We start from the raw sequence: 21,455 nt of genomic DNA on the forward strand, positions 1-21,455 counted from the left end.
TTATTGCTAGGATTTTGTCTTTAATTCTGCCGTCTTTCCCCCGCAAGCTCTTTTCAGCTCGATTTCCATCACAGAAAAAGGTTGAAAGGAAGGAAACAAATGTCCAAACTCTAAGACCGATCTAGTTACAAAATGCACCCTCTCTAGATACGATAGTTACACAACACCCCCCACTCCACCCCACCCCGGCAAGAAGCGCAGAGGGGTTTTCAAGCAACCCCGCAGCGCGAGCGACGAAGAAGAGCAACAACTCCTCCTCCTCTCTCTTGCCAAGATGCGCGGGCAACTGCGCGCGGAGACACCAGCGCCCGCTTCCTCTCTCGGGGCAACTTGGGTCCTTCTTCGTGCGCGAGGCAGCAGCAGCAGCAGGACCAGGCACAGCAGAGACCATCCCTCCGAGAGCATCTTCAAGCGGGGAGATGATGGAGGCAAGCCAAGCCGGGCGCTGTGATTGGTCGGCTCCTCGCGCAGGCGCCGAGCGGGCCTGGTGGGCCAGGCCGCGGCGCTTCGTCAAGGCGACGGCCGTGTTTACAAGCGGCCGCGTCCTCCCTCTGCCCCCGTTGTCACCCCGCCGCGTAACCGTCCCGGAGCGCCTCAGCCGCCCAGCTCCGTCCTCTGCTCCGTTTTAAAGCCATGCCTGTGCGCTGGAAGGTGAGACGCGGCTGTTTCTGGGGCCGCCACCTTTTCGTCTATCGGGGGCTTTTATCCATTTGCCCCCAAGGGCTTCTGCCCCTATTGTGCGCTCCCGTCAGTTTTAAGGGCCGTTTGTGGCCCCCGTGGGGTTCCATCCTGCAGGCGGGCAACCAGGCTCCTCCTCCTCCTGCTGCTGCTCCCGGCTGTCACTCAAAGCCCTATACCTGCCCTAACCCCAGCCTGGGGTTGGAGCATGCAGGAGGGATGCCCCCGAGTGAGCACAGGGGTGGGAGTGAGTCCGCTCCCACTGGAGCTCTGAATGGGTTAGTATGTGGGCACCAGCTGGGCTGGGTTGGCATGGAAAACCTTTAGGGCCGCCGCTCATCTCGCATTCACGGCTCTGGCATCTTCCGTAGTTGTGTGCCCGGTGGAAATTCATTTCTGCCTGGCGTGGAGGTGGGTTCGTTGATAGGGAAACTTTTACCTGGGGGTTTCATGCTGGTGATGCAATGCTTAAAACTTAAAGGTTGCAGAGCTTGCGAAAACAACAACAACAACATGAGACACAAATAGGTTCGGATATGTATTAAACTCCCATGCAGATGACCCCCAATATGTCCTGTCCCTCAAGAAAAAAGATCTCATAAAGAGAGTGCAAGTGTACTCACAGGAATCTTTGCAGTAGAGTTAGGTTTGATGGAAGCTGTTGAAATAGTATGGCATCAAATCACTGGTTTTTGTCTTGTTGTAGGGATTGAGTGAGTACAAGAGGAACTTCAAATGGAGGAAATCGCCTCAGTCTAGGCTTTGTAGCTCTGCACCTGAGCAAAAATGCCGATGGGCTGGACTTCGATCGGATGAGCTCGGTAAGCCAAATTAGGCCATCTGTCCTTCTATGGCTGTATAATTACTGCTTTGTGTGTGTTGATTTTATAAAGTTTAGTTGAGTTTATAAAGTTTACCATAGTATAGAGATAACGCCCCCCCCCGACATCCTGCATGACAGCAGTATTATTTTCTAAGAAGAGAACAAAAAACAAAACAAAACAAAACCTTTCCCCAGAAAATATGGAGGCACAAAGTTGCATGTTTAAATTCAGTGACTATGGGAGAATGGACATAAATGGTGATGCCTTCTGTAGCAGGGAGACATGGTTGGATGCACCTATTTATGTATTGCAAGGCTGGGCAACCTGTTGCCTTGAGCCCAGTTTTATGTGGGTAGCAAGGGGGGGTCGGAAGTGGGTAGCGGAGGGAGAGATATGGATGCCCTGCTCACTTTTGGCTTTGATCCTGTCACCACCAGTTGTGTGCCAGATGGTTTCAACCACTACAAAAAAATCACGTAGGTGTTTTTGCAGGATCTTCTAAATAAAACTAGTACTTATTTATGACGTCCATTTGCATTCCCCTTTCTCTTCTTTTTCTAACTGCTGCTTAGAAATAACATAATGCTTTGAGAAGTGGATACCTGTGTAGGATTTTCAAAATGTACAGATTTGACGTTTCCTGTTTTGCAGGAATTGCAAGAGAACCCAGTTTTATTTCTAAGAGAAGAGTGCCTTATCACAACACACAGATTTCAAAGTCCTTTGAATGGACTGGGGACAATAATTCGGAGAAAGATACGTCATCAGAATATGAAATCCACCTGCCATTGGAGTTGCGCACAAAAGACAGCAAAGATGATGTAAATCAGGAAAATATTAAAACACCTGATGCACCCAGGCTTCCTGAAAAGGTGCATTCCAGCCCTGCAAGTTCTAGATCTGAATCAACTGTAGCTCTTGCAGAAAGCAAGATGTCACCACCCAAAAAAATAGGGCATATAAACAAAAAACCACTATCCACCAAAAAGGAATTGGGAGAAAAAGATGGTGAGGTGAGACTACTGAAATTTCTTTTTGCTTTGATGTTAGAAGCTAAGACATAAGAGCAGCAGTTGAAGTGAATTTCTGTGCGAAATGTTTAAAAATTGCTCTTTTAAAAATTGTAGGTCTGTCATAATTATAACACATTAAGGGGTTTGGTTATGGTACTGTTGAAGCACATTTTGTCATTGATATGAATGGAAGCAAGATTTGTCTTTGAAATGTATATGTTTCAGAGATGTTTATGCAATATGATGGTATGACATTGCCTTCATCAGCTTTATCCAAGAAAATATTTACACTAATTTTAAACAGTTCATTTAAGGTTCAAACACTGTTAGAGGAAAGGAAGTTATATTTTCCCTGAGTTCATTGCCAAAACTTGTTGACAGCTTAACAGAGTTTTGCAGAGGAAAGCAGGCCTGAATATTCCATGGTCAAGCAGCTTCCCTAGAAGCTCTGAGTATCAACGGCAATTTATTTGGAAAACTCCTCAAAAGATGTCTCCAGTGCTTGCAGCAGACCAGGTAACTTTCAAGCATATAAAAAGTAGGGTTCTTATTGTAAAGTATCATCCTGTACCTGGAAGTTTTCTTAAATGTAAGCCTCACTGAATTCACTGGGGATTTCTCCAAACTTAGGTTTGTATAGGAGTTAGGTTTTCATAAAATAATACTGATGTACTTTCATTGCTATTATATTCAGGTTTATTTGGAAATAAGTTCCACTGTATTCAGTTGAGCTTGCTCCCAGTTAAACGTGCATAGGATTGCTGCCTTGATACACCAAACCATGGTGCATAAAATGTTACATGAATAGTATATGAGGAATCTGTTTCATAGAATCATAGAATTGTAGAGTTGGAAGGAACCCCAAGAGTCATCTAGTCCACCCCCTGCAATGCAGGAATCTCAACAAACAACCCCCATCAAGTTTGAAACCATACTAGACCCTGCTTATCTTTGCAAATGTGCCAGCAGTTTTATTGTCGCACCACTCTTATGTACAGTATTTTACTAGGTAGAATCCCACAGATAAGCAGTTATCATTGGGGAACATGACTTGTGTTTACTTAGCTGGATCAGTGCCATAACAACTGAGAAGTATAGACCTCTCAATTCATTATAACCTTGTTGAGTGATCTAGGAGACTTAAGCACTATTAAATCTCACTGGTTTCAGTGCAAGATCTAGGCTGCAGATATAAGCCCTCTTTAACTCAGTGGAGTTGCTTCTGAGTAACGGTGGTTAGGATTGTACTGTTAATTTAGCTTTAGAAATCAACAAATTAACATATTTTCTGAACCAAAGTTTATTCACAGTTCAAGTAAATCCATCCCTCCATATAAGTCTCCTGTCATTATTCCTGAAACTGAATATGAAAGGAGTTTCAAAGCTTCACCCCTTGTGAAAGAACTGAAACAGAGATGCTGTTTGGAGGAGAAAGAATGTCCTGTACCTGTAGAAATTTCATCTGGAGAAAAGGTATTACAGATTCATATTAAGTAATTTTAAATGATTTCAAATAACTTTTGAAGTTAATACGTTTTATATATGAAGATTATCAAGCTCACATTAGATTCTCAGCTGGTGACTCTGATTATATGGGGAAAGAAGTATTTAAAGAAAATAATGATAAAGAATTTTTAATTATAAAGTGTTGCATTTTATCTTTTTATTGAACCTTTAGCAGTAGATTGATAATATTTGGGATGCCATGTTTCTGTGCAAAGTTACTGAGCGAGTACAAGAAGCATGGAACCCGAATGTTAAGAAGGATGTAATGGCACTATGATTTTCATTTATATACTGTGTGGAAGCTGTTCAAACTTCTAATCACGCTCCAGTAAAGTACAGATACATACTGTTTCCCCCCCGTGTTTTGGCTGCATAACTTACACATGCAAAGTCTCCTAATAAGCTCCCCCTTAGGCTGTATTCTTCTAATTATTCCAGAGGTTTACCCATGATATCCTAAAGTGAATTTCACTTTCTTCCTAATTAGTTATCATGTATTGTTATGTGTGTTCTTCCTTTTTGCTGCTTGTATTTTTAAATTTAATTCCATAGTAAAAAAATATTTTTTTAAAAAAGTAAGTCTCTAAAACTGAACTTCATTAAAACAAAACAAAACAAAACAAAACAAAACAAAACAAAACAAAACAAAACAAAACAAAACACTGGGGTTGATATTACTTCTTATTTCATTTCATTTTAATGCTTCCCATATTGTAATGGGCCAGAGTTCAGTAGTAAAAGCAACTGCTTTGCGTGTTGATCGTCCCAATTCCAATCTCTGGTGTCTTCAAGTCATGCTGGGAAATATCCTTGTCTGAAACCCTGGAGAGATACTGCTGTTTATAAAATATGTCAACTAAACATTCTTCCTCAATTAAAGATATCTAAACATTTTCACATTTCAAATTTTCCCGAAACTGCTGGTACATTGAGAAGTGTCCAGACTTAGGATAATGTCTGTGTATGTGAAGAAGTGTGCATGCACACGAAAGCTCATACCAAGAACTAACTTAGTTGGTCTTTAAGGTGCTACTGGAAGGAATTTTTTTATTTTGTTTTGATAGAAATGTAGTTTGTAGAGGCCTCTGGAAAAATTAATAATGTGCTTCTGAAATTTTTGCTTCAGAAAAAGGAAAAGGAAACATTTTTGAAGACTGCAGAAGATCAATCAAAGCAAAGCAAATCGGAAACAAAGCTGAAACAACAAAAACAAAAACATAGGTTACTTGGATTACATAGAAATATTAAGTAAGTATCACATGACAGTTGTAGAGGGGGAGCCACATTAGTCTGGGGCAGCAAACCAACAGTGTCTTGTGGCACCTTTTAAAATCAGAATTGTAGAGTTGGAAGGGATCCTGAGGGTCATCTAGTCAAACCCCCTGCAGTGCAGGAATCTTTTGCCCAATTCATTTAATCTAGCATCTTGGAGGAAGCTAATGATTTATCTCCAAATTGTGGCTAAATAGGATATCATAATTTTAATAGGGTGCAGTGCAATAGCTCTATCTAAACTAAGTGAGAGATTTGCAGATGCACAGAGGACATTAGTGGCAGACTATGCCCTGAACCATCTTGGTCATGGCTGAACTAAGCCAGAGGTAACAACAGCTCATCCTAGGAACCAAATTCAATACATGAAACAATATAATAAAAGAGCAGTGCATCTTAGAATGTGCTGGGTGGTTTTTGTTCTGCTGAGCGAAGCCAATCCCCCCATATCTTCAAGGTGGACTTGAGACAGAGTATGCCTCTTTTTACAAATGAATTGCTGCTCTTAGCTCGCTTCTCCTACAGGTAATGTTTATTTCCCAGTGTTTTGCCTGGACCTATATCATACAACATTTTCTCTCTCTTTAGTATTAGGATGAAAGATTTAAAGGCGAGGGAGCAATGACAAAGTTTATCAGATAACTGTAAAATAATAAATCTCTCTCCCCACCATGTGAACTTGCTTTTCCCAGGAAAATGAACACAGAATACAGATCAAATTTCTTGTCTCCAGCACAGTATATGTACAAAGATGGAGCCTGGCTACGTATCAGGGGAAACAACCCTAATCAGGTGAGTTGTCACTTGAAGTATTTCCATCTTATTTGTGAGCAGAGAAATTGGTGGTGGTGGGAACCATTTCACTGAATTTCTCCAGGAGGAGAACTTATGCAACAGCATCAGTGAGATGGGGTTTCTCATTACCTATGGCAATGGTTTAGGGCTGAATCCAACTAAATCATTTCGCAAGGGAAGCTGCTTCCACAAGTTCAGTGGAACTTCCCCTCCCTCTCCTCTCCCCATGCATCCCCTGCCCTACTCCCAAAACTGTTCGAGAGTCTTGGGAGGGACCCCACAGCATATTTGGGGTGGGTGGGGGAGGAGAGAAAGGGGAATCCTGTTGCACTCATGGAAGTTGTTTTGCTTGCACAGTGACTTGCTTGGATACAACCCATAGGTTCCTGACTATCATTTTGCACTGTCTCAAGTATAGTGTCCTTTTGTTTAAAGTGGTACAGTATTGCTTTAAATGAATAGTTCAGGTGGGGCTTCATTGTTTAATTTTCTCCACCCTCTAACACTGGGCTTCAGGCCCCAAAGAGACTCTTTGCAAATTACTGAGTGACAGCGTGAAAATATAGTTATAAAGCCTTTCCAAGGGAGCTGTTGCCTGAAGGCAATTGCTAATGTGTTTTGTAAAGTGTATGTTTACTTTTGGTATAAATTCACCTCAAATTAGACTTCTGAAATATTAATACAGGGCAATTCATAATCACAGTAGGGATTTCCGGAGCCTGTGACCTGCTGGGATAGTGAAACTTAGGTGTTCTTTGTGTTTCTTCATAATTCACCACAGGCATTCTCAGTATCCATTCCCATCTCCTCCCAAGGTGCCCAGTTGCTCTGACCATGCATGCATCTCTTCTGCTACAGTTTTTTGCTTTTCAATCAATTTTTTCATGCAGAAAAATGGATCTTTAAAATAGCAAATTCCCAAATCTGTGTTTAGTAAAAGGGTACTGAAACTTTACAGACAGATGTCAGAAAGCTCTCAAATTTCTTGATATTTGGAGATCTCAGTGTGTGTTAATTTAAGCACAGAGTGACTTTCTCATTGATCTTTGCTATCTAGTCAGATTGTGCTGCAAATACCAGCAATCCTATTCCCTGAAATATATAAAGGTAATTTAAAAAGCATTTTACAGCTTGCTTAACTTGGTGAATATGTTAATATACTAAGATTTTCCGTTCCTTGGATTTTGTGGTTTATAATAATAGACATGACCGTACAGTGCCTGCAAGTAAAAGCTATGGGTTGTAGCCAACTAAATCCTACTTGGAGTAGATCCATAAAAATTAATAGACCTAAGTTAGCTATTAATATCAGTGGGTCTTCTCTCAGAATTTAGATAAAACCCTATGTTTGTACTGTTTCTAACTATTAACATAACGCTAACAGTTTGAATGCTTTGATATTGTAGAGGTGTTGTTGCAGAAATTATGATACACCAGTAAAAATTAGGGCTCTGTATAATTCTGTATATTCATGGCTAACATTAACTACATGAAATACACATGCAAATATTTAATCCTGCAAGTGTCAGATTGGTTACTGATAACGCATAGTTTTAAATAGGGATGTTTATTAAGAATGCCATTCAAAACAAGTCATAAGGAGAGTACCGGTAGATCACATTCTTTGTAAAGTGAACTGTAGGAGGCAGGATAACACCACAATCCCAACAGATGGAAAGGGATCGTTTTTCATGTGAGATTGAATCTCATTTACTGTAACATAATCAAATAAGTAAATAAATGCTATTTTATTTCTGTGTTACTTTCTTTAGGGTTCTCAAAACACCCTAAATACCATGTGGTATATGGAGGTTGGTTGCATCTAAGTTCTTCCTGCTTGGAGCAATTATAACATTTCTGAACCTTCAAAATGAAATACAATGTGGCATTAAGCAAATGTATAGCTGGTAGGCTTTTTGTGCTTGCTGCATAATTTATTTAACAGCTGTGCTTGGGCTTGGCCGCTTGTAACACTTGCTTACTTTAAAAACTGTATCTGCACTCTTATATATGCTGCTCCTTGTTGGTGCTGCCGCTGGTCATGTACATGTATTCTGTGACACGCTGCTCTGTGCTATCAGTTGTGACTATTAAATGAATTAATAGTTTTAAAAAATTTTACAGACCACAATAAAAAAATCCAACTTTGTGAAATCTTCATACCCAGGTGAAAGAACTTCGGGAGAAAGCAGAGGCCTACAGGCGAAGGGTCCAGGGAACCCACTTTTCCAGAGATCATTTAAATCAGATTCTGTCAGATAACAACAGGCTTTGGGATTTGTCCTCGAATTCCAGTGCTGAAGAAATCATTAGCAACAATGTCAGAGCTCTAGATCTTGCAGGGTAAGGTATTCTGTGTGGAATAAGCCGACCCGGAATATGATAGTTTAAGAAATGGAATATTCATTTCACTAAATGAGTGCAATTTGTGGTTACAGCCTCAAATATTCCAATTATATCGCTTTGTGCAGTGATCTTGAATTCATTTAGGACTGCTCTAGAAAAAACGTGCTAAAATGGCCATTCTTGGCATGAAATTCTCCCTTTTTCCATCTCCACAATGTTAGTAATGAAACATATGAATGTTTGTGTGTGTGTGTATTAATATTTTTTTTGTGGCAGAAAACTTTTTAAATCAAGAAGAGAAATCAAGTTCAGTGGGCTTTATTGCATAGCTATTTTATTAGCAGCACAACCCTAAACATATTTATTCAGAAGTAGAACCCTTTGATTTTAATGACAAATACTTCCATGAAAATTTTTTACGTGACTGTAGCCTATGTAAAATTGATTTTAAGTGCTCAGCATCTCTAGATCATGTTGGAAGTATGTGTGTGAAGACCGGTTTTTACAGGCTGTACATCTGTGCTTCCACACAAGAACATGCTACATGGGGGTAAGAGGGGAAATGAATCCAGTAACTGAGTGACCCTATAGTGCCCTCCAGTTGTTGTTGTTGGGTGTCAGCTCCTATTAACTCAATCCAGCATGGTTAATATTCAGGTATTATGGGAAGTATTATGGAAGTGAGAGCTGGACCATAAAGAAGGCTGATCGCCGAAGAATTGATGCTTTTGAATTATGGTGCTGGAGGAGACTCTTGAGAGTCCCATGGACTGCAAGAAGATCAAACCTATCCATTCTGAAGGAAATCAGCCCTGAGTGCTCACTGGAAGGACAGATCGTGAAGCTGAGGCTCCAATACTTTGGCCACCTCATGAGAAGAGAAGACTCCCTGGAAAAGACCCTGATGTTGGGAAAGATGGAGGGCACAAGGAGAAGGGGATGACAGAGGATGAGATGGTTGGGCAGTGTTTCAAAGCTACCAGCATGAGTCTGACCAGACTGTGGGAGGCAGTAGAAGACAGGAGTGCCTGGTCCATGGGGTCATGAAGAGTCAGACATGACTAAACGACTAAACAGCAACAGCAACATTATGGGAATTCTAGCTGAAAACATCTGAAAAGGCACCAGGTTGGGGAAGACTTCCCTTCTGGCCCTATTCATTAGGAGGTTCAGTAGGAAGCCGCAGTCATATCCAACTCTTCTATGTCTAAGTTTAAAATTATGCATTACAGTACATACACAGGAGTTGGAATTCAAAGACTTACTTTAGGCTCAGGCATGTCCAATGAGCTTTTGGCTTTTTTATTTAACCAATAATCCTCAGTGCCATTTTGCAAACTTGCCTTGAAAGTTATCTCAGTTTCAAGCGTTTGTCGTGTGACCTGAAGCCCCCCAGAGCACCTTTGATCTTACAGTACTGGTTATGCAATTTTTTGAATACTGGCTGCAAAACTTTCGTTTAAAAGTTTAAAACCCTAGCGGATTCCCTACAAGCTGAACTATGTGTATGTTGGTATGAAGTATAAAACTTACCAGAGTTTATATGATAGTTTTGCTTTTAATCATATGTTTGAGTCCGATCAGTATATTTCTGAATACCTAAGGGAACATCCTGAATTCACTGCACTGCTTGCTTCCTCTTTATACAGCGTCCGTGAGAGAAAGCTCTTGCCACATCCTGAATTGCCAAAACAGTTCCAGCTGAACAACACTGGGAAATTAGGCATGTCAGACGCTGCCACTGTTCCAGTCAAACAGCGTTTGGTTTGGGACAAACCAGGCAATGATGAGCAACTGGAAAATCAGTCACCAGCATTAGAGGAAGAAGAGGGGGCGAAACGTAAGCCGGAACCGGAAGAGATCGAAGAACTGGAAGAAAACGATAAGGATGCCAATACAGACGCCCAGCAAGTGTAAGTATCTAAAATTATGTTTCAAACCAACGTCATTCAGTTATGACAATTACACGCAATGTCTGTTAAGTAGGGCAATGACAGTTTCACTATGTAATGGAGGAATCAAATCGATGTACATGAATGAGGTTAGAAATTACTATTTCAGTTTGAACTAGTTTTTTTGTGTGTGGTTCTTACTAATTAGCCACAGGAGACATTTCAAGCATCAGTATTCATTCAGAAACTGTTGGTTGCCACTTGTTGCTAAACCTGAATTGCACGACTTGCAATAAACCATGGTTTTCCTGTTTGGATGCAGTGATGAGCTAATTAAGCATAGTACGCCAGGGACGTTGTGGTGGGAGCACATGAGTACAAGGCTTGTTCATGTAATGCCATACCATGTTTTGAAGTTGTATCAAGAAAGAATGATTAACCTCCTGCTGGATTATTTTACACATGGATTATTTTACTCATATTGCAAATTGGGAATTGCTCTAAAAACCATGCTGAAAGTTACTTTCCATGTTAGTTTTTTTCCTCCTTATGGGAAGCAGCTGGAAAATGGCTGACAACGCATGTCTTGGTAACATGAGAATCATGAGATAATGTTTTAGAGATACAGCTAGTGACATTCTTCAAATCATATGAAATATGAAAGCATCATTTTTTTTAAAAAAAGTATGTGCTCACTCTTTGATATTGATAAAGAACACAAATGGGAAAAGTTAACAAGGTAGATCCAACTTCATTTGCTGGTGTACAAATATGAAATGAAATGAAATTTTTTACAGTCCCAGACCAGTTTTGGTGTACAAATAGAACTAGGAGCATAATGACTGTTTTGTGGTGATACTAAGATAGGACACATTCTTAAGATAGAGAAGAACAGGAAAACTAGGTAGAAAACCAGTATTACTGGGGGTCGAAGTTGCACTAAAGATAACACTATGGGGGCCATAATGGTGAAAGGGAAATCTGTGGCTTTTTGGAAATCTGTGAGGCCAATGAATAATGGGCGTAAGACAGCCATTAATAATTTAGATTGGATAAAAAGAATGATTCTGTCTATTGGACCGAATGTGTAAAATTCCTAAGCAGTCTACCTAGAATATTTGTGGGAACCAACCAAACCCACAGAAATGAAGATATAACTGTATTATTTTGAAGGATCTCTTGTGGTTTTCATTCTCTCTTGTTCATGTCCTATATAATATGTAGAACTTTCCCTGGGAAAGCAAACAAAATAAGACTTTTCAATTTATTAATTATGGCCACCAATAAATTAGAGGATACATTTTTCACCATGTGTATATTTGTATGTTTTGTCATATTTTTCAGAGAAGAAAACATGAATTCTCCAGGTGATATGGCAGAGTCTTCTTTGGTATCCTCACAAGAGGGTGGCAGGCTGCCTACTCCACAGCTAAGGGCACTTGGTGGAGCCCAAAGAACACATCATGACCTTACAACACCAGCTGCTGGTAACAATTTAATGATTCATAGATATAGATACAGTATAAAGACAGAGACATATAAACACACACCCACACACACACCCTTAAATATAAAAAGAACACAAAGCAATTTATTTCTGGAAATTCAGCATTAACAATAGTGTGCTCTTTTATTCCTGTAGGAGGTGCTGTTTTAGTATCTCCTCCAAAAGCGAAGCCTTCATCCTCGCTGCATGTGAGGCAGGGGTCTTCAGAAAAGCATGCCTTGGCAAGTCAAATCTCAAGGGAAGACTTGAAAAGAAAATCTAACAGGGTGGTATGTTTTGCTTAAAATTTGCTTAGAATTACCATTTGTTTTCACTTTCTTTGTTTTCACAACTACTGAATAAAAATGACAAATTATATAGTGTTATCTGTTGAAGACCGTGAAGCAGTTATAGTTTTATCAAACCAATGTCATGGAAGTAACTGGGGAAATAACAGACTATGTATTCCAGTTGCTAAACATTGCACAGACATGCACTAACCCCGATGGGGTGTTTTAGTGCAGTCTTTAGACTGAAAGCACTTCCTATCAGCCCCTCCTCAGACGCTCTGAGATTTGGAGAACCCTTTTCTTTCCACTATGCTTGACGTGTGGAAGAGGAGTCAGGGGTACTTGGCTTCCCGGCCGTCTCTACTACACCCTTTCCTGGATCACCCAGGGTCTACCTGCCTGGGACATTATAACCAATTTCATATGTGTGAGGAGGCTGGTAACTCAAGAGAGGGGGATCTATTTGAGATGGAGCCCCCAAGGCCCCCAAATCCCCCAGATCAGCTTATGACGCTATTCCTGATCCCCCCAAAAATTGACTAACAGTTCTATAGGCCTGTAGCTATGCTAGGCAAATGGCCTTCCCTAGACCATTGATTGACAGCCTTTGAAAATGAGTGCCAGTGATACATTATCTGCAGGAATGGGCTGGTCTGAGATTTGGATTAGATGCTATTGAATGCAGTTTCCAAAGTTTAGGTGCTAAACAGGACAAGCTCAGCCTCAGTGAAGCAAGCCTATCTGAAACTAATTCACCACTGGTACCTCCCTCTGGTGAAATTAAGTCATAGTAAACCATCCTTATCACTTGATGGTTGGAGATGGAGGCTCGAAATGAGGCTCCTACCTCCACTTATGTGTTTCAATCTTTGATCATTTCTAAAATGACTAACTAAAGGTAAAGGTAAAGGGACCCTTGACCATTAGGTCCAGTCGTGACTGACTCTGGGGTTGCGGCGCTCATCTCGCTTTATTGGCCGAGGGAGCCGGCGTACAGCTTCTGGGTCATGTGGCCAGCATGACTAAGCCGCTTCTAGCGAACCAGAGCAGCGCACGGAAACGCCATTTACCTTCCCGCCGGAGCGGTACCTATTTATCTACTTGCCCTTTACGTGCTTTCGAACTGCTAGGTTGGCAGGAGCTGGGACCAAACAATGGGAGCTCACCCCGTTGCGGGGATTCAAACCGCCGACCTTCTGATCGGCAAGTCCTAGGCTCTGTGGTTTAACCCACAGCGCCACCCGTGTCCCTCTAAAAATGACTGACTAGATGATCTCAACAGCAGTCCCTTCAGCTCTCCCCCCCCTCTATTTTCACTGGCCCCAAACTCCTCCGTACACAGTTATTAACCTGCATTTATGCACTCATGAAACTAGTTTGAGGGACTCGTGTGTGCATAAGAGATCAGTTAAATGTGACATTCATTTAAAGTAACTTCAATGTCTGCAGTCAGGCATAGCTAAGTAAGTGGAAAAGGACAGTCTTGTTCATTTCCTGTGAACAGCATTGGCACAGTTTTTCACAATGTGACAGGGTCTTTTTTCAACTCTGTCTTTTCAGGATGAAGAGGATACACCACTGAGTCCTTCCCCAGCTGCTGGGCTGAAAACTGTGGACCCTTTGCCTCTGAGGAAAGATCAGTGGTTCAGCCGAGATTCGTCCGGTGCAAGAAGCTCTCCAGCTTCAGCATATTCAGGGCAGGCAACAAAAGTTCCTGGCTTAAAATCAGCCAAGGATGCTTCTCTACCCTATTGGAGTCCATCATGCCGCATTCAAGGAATGCTTAGGGATCCTGAGTTTCAGCATAATGGTTGGCTTACTTTCTACACAATTTTGCACCTTTTTTAGATAGGTAGAATGGCTTTAAATAAGAGCTTCTGGGTCTTGGCAGGAGCAGCACTAGAAACTCTTCATTTCTGTGAATCTGTACATTGAAAAATACCCAAGTATCTCCTATTACTCTGCAATGTGACCCCACACTGAAAAACTAAAACAGCCAAAAGTAGACAGCTCCCTTAAGCATGCAGAAACTTTCTATTAAATATGTTTCTCAACATATTTATATACCATCCTCTGATATAAAATATTAAAGCAGTGTATATGTTGAGAGTAATGCAAGCTGAACGGCAAATGTGCATAACAACTGGCTGTCATGCATACTCATCAGGGCACTTGATGGCATTGGACCCAATTTGGGCTCAAGCCTGGCACAGCTGGTTAACTCTTCCCTTGTCTGCAATTCTGATGATGATTGACCCCATGATTGCTATTATATTCAGGAGTGTGGGAACAACAGGGGTGGCTTACAGCTTTCCTCTTCCTGCAATCCCCGCTTTTGCTGCTCATGTGACTAGGGAACAGCTGAGAGGTGAAAATTACGAAATTAAGTTGTTTAGCTTTTTTGGGGGGTGGGGAGAGGTCACTTCACCCAGTTGCTCACCTTGCCTGCCTGCCACTGCCAGTCACTTGCCACTGCCAATTGCATACCTCTCCACAGCCGCCAATTGTCTGCCCGCTCGCCGCCACCAACAGCCCACCCACCCACTTGCTGCAGCTGCCAATCGCTTGCCCGTCTCTCCACAACCACCAGTTACCTGCCCAATTGCCACAGCCACAGCCAATCGCCAGCAGGCCTTGCCGCAGCCACCAATCACCCGTCAGATCGCTGCTGTCAATCTCTTGCTTGCTGCTGCCATTAATCACACGTTCCCCCTCTGCATTCACAATCCATGTATAAGACGACACCCAATTTGTGCCTGTTTTTTTTTTAGCAGAAAGCGTCGTCTTATATACGGAAAAATATAGTATATTGGCTTTCCCTTGAGGAGGTAAAGTATTTGTGGACTGGAGAAACGCAGTGTTGTGTGCTGTTTCTTTTTAGGCGGTGTTGCAAGCCCTAAAAGGAGCTGGATGCAATTACCACTTCAGGAGAGAAACTATAATGATGAAGGTATTTCCACTCTTTTATCCATGTTAAATATAACTAGAGCCGTTAATAATTTTTATGCATTTATTATTAATGTAGTCATTAATAATAACAACACATAATTCTGTACAGTATTTCAGTTTCCCCTCCTTTTTTTTCCTCAGTAGGAACTATGAAAGCTGTTGTAAAAATAGATATTTCATACTAATTCATGCTAATGGAAACTTAAAAAGTGTGTATAAATATATAACCAGTCTCTCTCTCTCTCTCTCTCACTCTCTCTCTCACTCTCACTCACACACACACACACGTGTATGAATATGAGAATGTATATGCATGTATTATGCAGTGAACTGTTCTGTTTGTGACGATTATAGAATCCCATGGCTTGATTTTAGTTCAGTGGAACCTTGGTTGTTGAACATAATCTGTTCCAGAAGACCATTCGACTTCCGAAATGTTCAACAACTGACGTGCAATTGCTGGTAGGCAAAATCCAGTGAAAAGTTGGAGAAACATGCCTCAGAAGCTGTTTGACTTCTGAGGTGCGTTTGAAAACGGAAGCATTCACTTCCGGGTTGTTGGCCTTCTAAAGATGAAACATTCGACTTCCAAAGCGTTTGACAATCAAGGTTCCACTGTATGTCTTCCCACTGACTATGTTTGGATGTAGTGTTAGCTGTGGTTGAGAGCCAGAAGAGCAGTCCTGAGTGAGCCTTGGCTTTGTGCACTCTCCTCAGGCCATGGTGGAGGAGGTCAGAAACATGCCATACAGACCCTAAACTGTGGTTCACCTTAATCATGGTCAGTAGAAACAAGCCAGCTTCATTAAGTATGGTTTGAAGTTGGCTTGTTTCAATGCACAGTATTCAGTATTCACCACAATTAAGTGTTACATCTGAATAAAGCTGTTGTGTAGACCTCTGTAGCTATACCATTCCAAGATCATGAGTACGTGGGGAAAGAATTTTAGTATGCCCTGATTTATTAACTCAGTTGGAACTTGAAGACTACAAAACTTAACACCATGGCTGCTACCTGTAGTAGTCCTTTAGCAGCCTCACCATCCCTTGTCTGTGCATAGCATCTTAGATTTGGTTTCTGTTTTGCCTCTAACCATTCTTCTTCATTGCATTGTTCTCTTGGGACGACAAAGCACATATTTGATCAAATATTTTCAAACTCTACGACTTCCCTAAATGCACCTTTTAGATTTGAACTGCAAATAAGATCAAGGGAGTGTTTGACTGGAATTATGATGCTAACTACCATCTAGCGCCTAGGGCAAGAGGAGAGTAGGGTCATTCAGGTCTCCACTGAATTTCTTAAGGCTCATTATATATCAATCCCAGGCAAACAAAAAATGGATAAATAGAGGAGACCACAGGCTAAATCACACAGTTATTTCTGAGACAGTGAAACTTGTACAAAATAACGATTCTACATAGGTTTCAAATGGGGAACTATTGGTGAGAAACGGCCCTCACAACCACATAAAAAGAAATACTCACAGTTTTCTTTCCACCTCTGTAGGTTGGCAGCTTTTGATGTAGGGTCATGACTTGCACACACCAAAAAACAACAACCCCGAGGCGGAAAAATCTGTGTTCATTGGTTTTTGCACCTCTGAATTAATGTGTGAATCATCCCTAACACTTGCCATTAAAGAGGAATTGTTTAGCTTGCAATGCCCCATTGTACAGATTGAGACGGGAGATGCTTGGAAGTACTTGCTCAGAATTAATGGCTGCATATGCAAATATCATAGAAACTGCTGCACCTTCTGAGTAAGGTCCACCTGATACTTGGCTCTTTTAGCAGCTTTCAGTAATAGCTAAGACTGAAAAGTGTGTGGGCTGTGCAGATTGCTCAGCAAAGCAACTATAAATGTTTACAGAAAGCCTCTAAAGTCAACCAGGTCTTCAGCAATGCCCTGCAGTCTCATCACTCTTCTTGAGATGACAGATTGTTGCCAAACAGTTGCTCTGCTACTGAAAACAAATGATTAGCAGCAGAAAAACTAGTATCTGAAATTTTATCTAATTTTAAATGCACACATTTACCGTGCAATGCTTAGGTGCTGAGTCTTGGCACCTCTTTAATGGTAGTTTCAGGAGAGGAACTATAGTGATGGAGGTAGTCTGTAATATTTCTTGCATACAGTGTTTTTGAACATTTCTCAGGCAGGCTCTTTCAGAAACTTAGTGCAACTTAGTACCACAACAGTAGCATATAAAGACAAACCAGGCAGCTGCTCTTTCAACAGCTTTCCGGTTTGGTCTCTTGCGATTATGGCAGGCAAACCTCTTGACGATGTTGTATTACAAAAATAGTGACTTGGTAGAAACTCTTACTTTTGTGTGGATTTGAGCAACGTATGGTTCATGGGTAAGTATGTCCATCTATCAGTTCATGCTACATGCAGCAGGGTTGCTTTGCTCTCCTTATGTGCAGCGCATAAGTTACATGGTAGCCAGAGGCTACTCAGAGTGCACATTGGAAGTGATGCATGAATCAAGAGTGTACCTCAGAATTCTTTGCAGTGTTGCAGAAGATGTTGTGGCATGCCTCTTGGCTCATGCTTTGATTTCCTGGAACTGGGGTGCAAGCAATATTTTCCACCGTGGAGATTTCCGTAGCTTCAATCCCCTTGTGTGTGCTGTTGCTACATCTGTATCTTCTTATAGCTAAGTTCACCCCACGCAGTATGGTCAAAAGTGTGGCCCATGTTAACTGTCAATGAAAGTAAAATGGTATTTCCACTGGACTGAGTTTGCACCAGTACAAGAAAGCATATTTGGAATCAGATGTGTTCATTTATGCTTTTGGTCCTTTCAGAAACAAAATACAGCACCTCTAGTTTTAATGTTAATAGGTTGCTCTTAAAAAGTATAATTGTGTGTGTGTGTGTGTTTTTAAAGTACCATACAGTTCAGGAAGTTTTGAAGGTGTGCCTTGTGTCATAATTTTAAAAACCAATCTAAATCTGGCTTCACTATCCATATATATTCCTAATTCCCCAGTGTAGAAAATAATTATATGTTTGTTGGTAAGTTTGTGTTAACCTTACAGCTCCTAAAGACGACAATGTCCATTTTAGCAAGCCCCTAAGTATATTTTGCTTATCTTGTTACCATCGATCTGATTGGTTCCCCCCCTTTGTTATGTTTACAGATGATGATGACCGATTGTCCCAGCTATCTGCTCGATCTGCTGCTTCTAGTTCACTGGCATCTCAGGTTCTAGAACGAGCGCAGAGGAGAAAGGAGAACTTCTGGGGCAAAATGTGATTGTGTTCAGCTATACTCCTGAATTGTTTTGGTATTTTAATACCAATTTGTGGAAATTATTTGAGGCTGAATTCTGGTTGTTTGCACTTACCACTTTGGTAAAAGGGTCCCATATAGGAAATGCTGGATATTCACATCCCTTTATCTTGGAAAGGACAGGGATAGATGACCTGTGATCCTTTGGGAGTTTTTGCATGACAGCTCCACTCTGGTCATTGACCGCACTGGCTGGGACTGATGAGAGCTTAGAGTTCAGCAACATCTAGAGGTCACAGGCAAGGTTCCTGCTGGCATGGGTTCTGGGAATGCACAACCTGTCTTAGATTTGAGCTCTGCCTCATTTGGTCACAAATGTTTTTAGCTAGAGCAGTGTCAGTTTTGTTCAAATGGCATTATAGCAGAGAAGTGTTGCCATGCTACAATGTGTTCATCTTCATCATCCATCACAAAGAGGAGATCGTCAAGTATTCCCAGTGAAGTAAGAGTAAATAACATGAAGGATGAACCCAGGTGTAGGTTGCCAGCAACCTTCATTGATTCCTGATCTCAGCATTTCTTCATCTCTTCTGGCACTCACTGAGCCCCAAAATCCTTTAATCCCACCCAGCATATTCATATAAATAATTCAGATTCCATTTCAGATTCATCAGCACTGATCTTTATGCTCCAATGCAGTCTTGGCATTTACCCAAAGCTATTATGGACCTAACAGATTTTTGACTTGGTCATGTCTGTGCAGGTTCCAACAGGAATCAGTGTAGCTTCTGTGGCTGCCTTGGCAATACCAACCTGAGTCAGTTTTCATTATGAGAGTACCAAGTAAGAGACAACCACAAAAGTTACTCTCATGACCCAACACCACAGCATCCTGTTACTTTGGTTCTGTCCTCAATATACATTCCAGTGTCACTCCCCTTCACCTGTTAGCAGTTTTATCATAAAGATGAAGCTAAATCTCAGTCCATAATACTCCAGGTAATGAAGCCCATGAGCAGTATCTGAACCTAAGTGTTCTTCAACATTTCACAGAAGGAAAGGTTATTGGCAGTCTATGAGCCAGACAAAGACTTGTTGCCACCCATTCAACTAGCGGTTGTTTGAGTAGTTGTTTAAAAGTAAATTTTAAACAGGCCTCTCACGTGGATTGGGACTGTCTTTGGGGACAAAGAGTTAAAGCTGTTTTGCCCCAAACCAATGTCCCAGTCCGGATCGGGGCTCCCACACCTACAACTTACTTTTTAAAATGATTCATATCATTGCTAATTGTGTGAATAGAATAATGCCTAGTTTGGCCCTAGTTGTATTTAAATCACAGTTGTATTTCTCTGTCATGATAATTTTCAGGTTTGTACACGTGATCACTGTTAGCCATATTGAGTTTTAAATGTTGTATTTAGATCACTACAGCGGATTCTTCTCAAGACTCAGGGAATTGGAAAGAACTGAACTTGATGACAATGCAATGTTGTCTTGCTGTGCTGTTTCAGAATTATTGGCATCGTAGAAAGATTTTTAAAGCTAAAATGGCTTTATTCTTTCACAGATTAGCCTACAGCATTTTAACATTCAACATCACTTTATAAAGAGGTGATGGAACTTTCATTATTATTTTTTAATGTTAGATTTTTATGATTAAAAAATCACTTTTTATGTGTTGTAAAATAAAAATCAAGTTGTATATTTGTGTACGCCAGATCCTTAATTACAAATAACTCTGTTATAACTGGATATTTCACTTTTGCATGCTTTTACCCATAATTCTGTTTAATTTCCACACTAATTGTGAAAGGTAGTTCTCAAAATCCATGCCACAATATTTAAATTTGTATTTTCTCTAAAAATAGCTACATTGTCAGGCTGGAGCCAGCAAGCGAGCAACAGCAGCTGCCAGACTTGGACAGCAGCCCAGGGCATGAAGGGAGAATTGTTAGGGGGTGGCCAGAGGGAAGTACAGAGGGGACTTCACAGCCCAGAGAAACAATAGCTTGTCTGAGCCAGTTTCCAAGCCTCTCAGCATGCAGGAACGCAGGAAGGAAGGGGTACAAGAAAAGGGGAAATTTACATCACAGAAGTGACGGAAGAAATTCGTTTTCATGTGTTGTTTCCGGAGGAAGAGGAACAACGCTGAGGATTTAGTTGAGTCGTCATCAGGGTAGCCATAAGTCACAAGGGCAGAGAGCTCTGGACAAGTGGCATGTTTTTTTCTGGAATAACACCAACTTTTAATTGACTGTACATGTTCGCGTCTTGCTGCCGCTACATACATACATACTTTGAGACTTTTAATTGGCTGATAACTTTTTTGCAAATTCCAAGAGTACAAAATCCAGTGGCTAGCTAAATTCTTGTCTGTACATTTGTCAAGATGTGAATCAGGTAATTTCATACAGGAATTTGCAATTATTTAATCATCCCTGATTGTAATTCAGAAAGGACTCACTGAACAAATAAAAATTATTGTTTAAAATATGTTCAATTAAACAGAAATCTACTGCTGAAACCATTAATCTAGTCTTTGAAACTAGTGGCAAATGATCGTTTAAAAAGAAATAAATAACAGGGGTGTGTGTGATGAATCTGGTTAACTAAAGTTGCTGATATTTGGCCAGGACCCAAACTCAGTTTTGTGAGGAGGCAAATTTAGCCCAGCCCTGATGACCTGCCCAAATGTGGGATTCATGCTAACATCTTCCTTTGAGCTAAGGATGAGGACACGGCAAACACTGAAGAATGGAAAGGTTTACAAAACAGCAATATTATAGTTCATGGTGAGTGTGATTCCCAACCACCATGACCCTGGCTTGGGAACAAGAATAGGGGGATTTCTTCCACACCTTTCACTGAGATATAGAGATGTTTGTAAAATGTCCTTCTGAGGAATGAAAAGTGCTTGGTTGTGGCAAAGCCTCTCCTCTTCCCAGAGTGGAGGTATTGTGAGCGGGAACCGTTCCCGCGTCAGCAGGGGGCCGTGTTTGGCCCCCTGCATCATCTCCCCGGATGCCGCCCCACCCTGCAGCGGGCCAGCCAATAGAGTTGGCCTGGGGGCGGGGTTTAGCCACATTTAAGCGGCCGCGGCAGCCTCCGCGCCTCATTCTGTTTCCTGGAAGACGTTGGATTATCCGCCCGCCCATCCTTTA

General features: G+C 41.3%; 1 protein-coding gene across 3 annotated transcripts; it reads left to right on the forward strand.

The window, feature by feature from the left end:
- Positions 1-468: 468 nt before the first annotated feature.
- On the forward strand, positions 469-19,998 carry MDM1 (Mdm1 nuclear protein). Of its 3 annotated transcripts, none has more exons than XM_079994504.1 (15): positions 469-651; positions 1,385-1,499; positions 2,154-2,515; positions 2,897-3,031; positions 3,815-3,988; positions 5,148-5,269; positions 5,986-6,085; positions 7,861-7,899; positions 8,256-8,431; positions 10,084-10,347; positions 11,671-11,813; positions 11,969-12,102; positions 13,663-13,912; positions 14,984-15,052; positions 18,203-19,998. In XM_079994504.1, the coding sequence occupies exons 1-15, from the start codon at positions 634-636 to the stop codon at positions 18,316-18,318; spliced, it is 2,217 nt and encodes a 738-aa protein (XP_079850630.1). In that variant the 5' UTR covers positions 469-633; the 3' UTR covers positions 18,319-19,998. The 3 variants fall into 3 exon arrangements, with proteins under 3 accessions (XP_079850630.1, XP_079850632.1, XP_079850631.1); XM_079994506.1 differs by having other exon boundaries at positions 13,663-13,765; XM_079994505.1 differs by lacking the exon at positions 7,861-7,899.
- The last annotated feature ends 1,457 nt before the right edge of the window (positions 19,999-21,455 follow it).

This window comes from Podarcis cretensis (assembly GCF_951804945.1).
Source record: "Podarcis cretensis genome assembly, chromosome: 10".
Classification (NCBI taxonomy): Eukaryota; Metazoa; Chordata; class Lepidosauria; order Squamata; family Lacertidae; genus Podarcis; species Podarcis cretensis.

What these genes read in the sequence shown, in the direction of transcription:
- MDM1 (XM_079994504.1), top strand. An exon ending in ACTTCGATCGGATGAGCTCG is followed by an intron (nt 1,500 to 2,153) that starts GTAAGCCAAATT and finishes CCTGTTTTGCAG; the next exon opens with GAATTGCAAGAGAACCCAGT. An exon ending in AAATTTCATCTGGAGAAAAG is followed by an intron (nt 3,989 to 5,147) that starts GTATTACAGATT and finishes TTTTTGCTTCAG; the next exon opens with AAAAAGGAAAAGGAAACATT.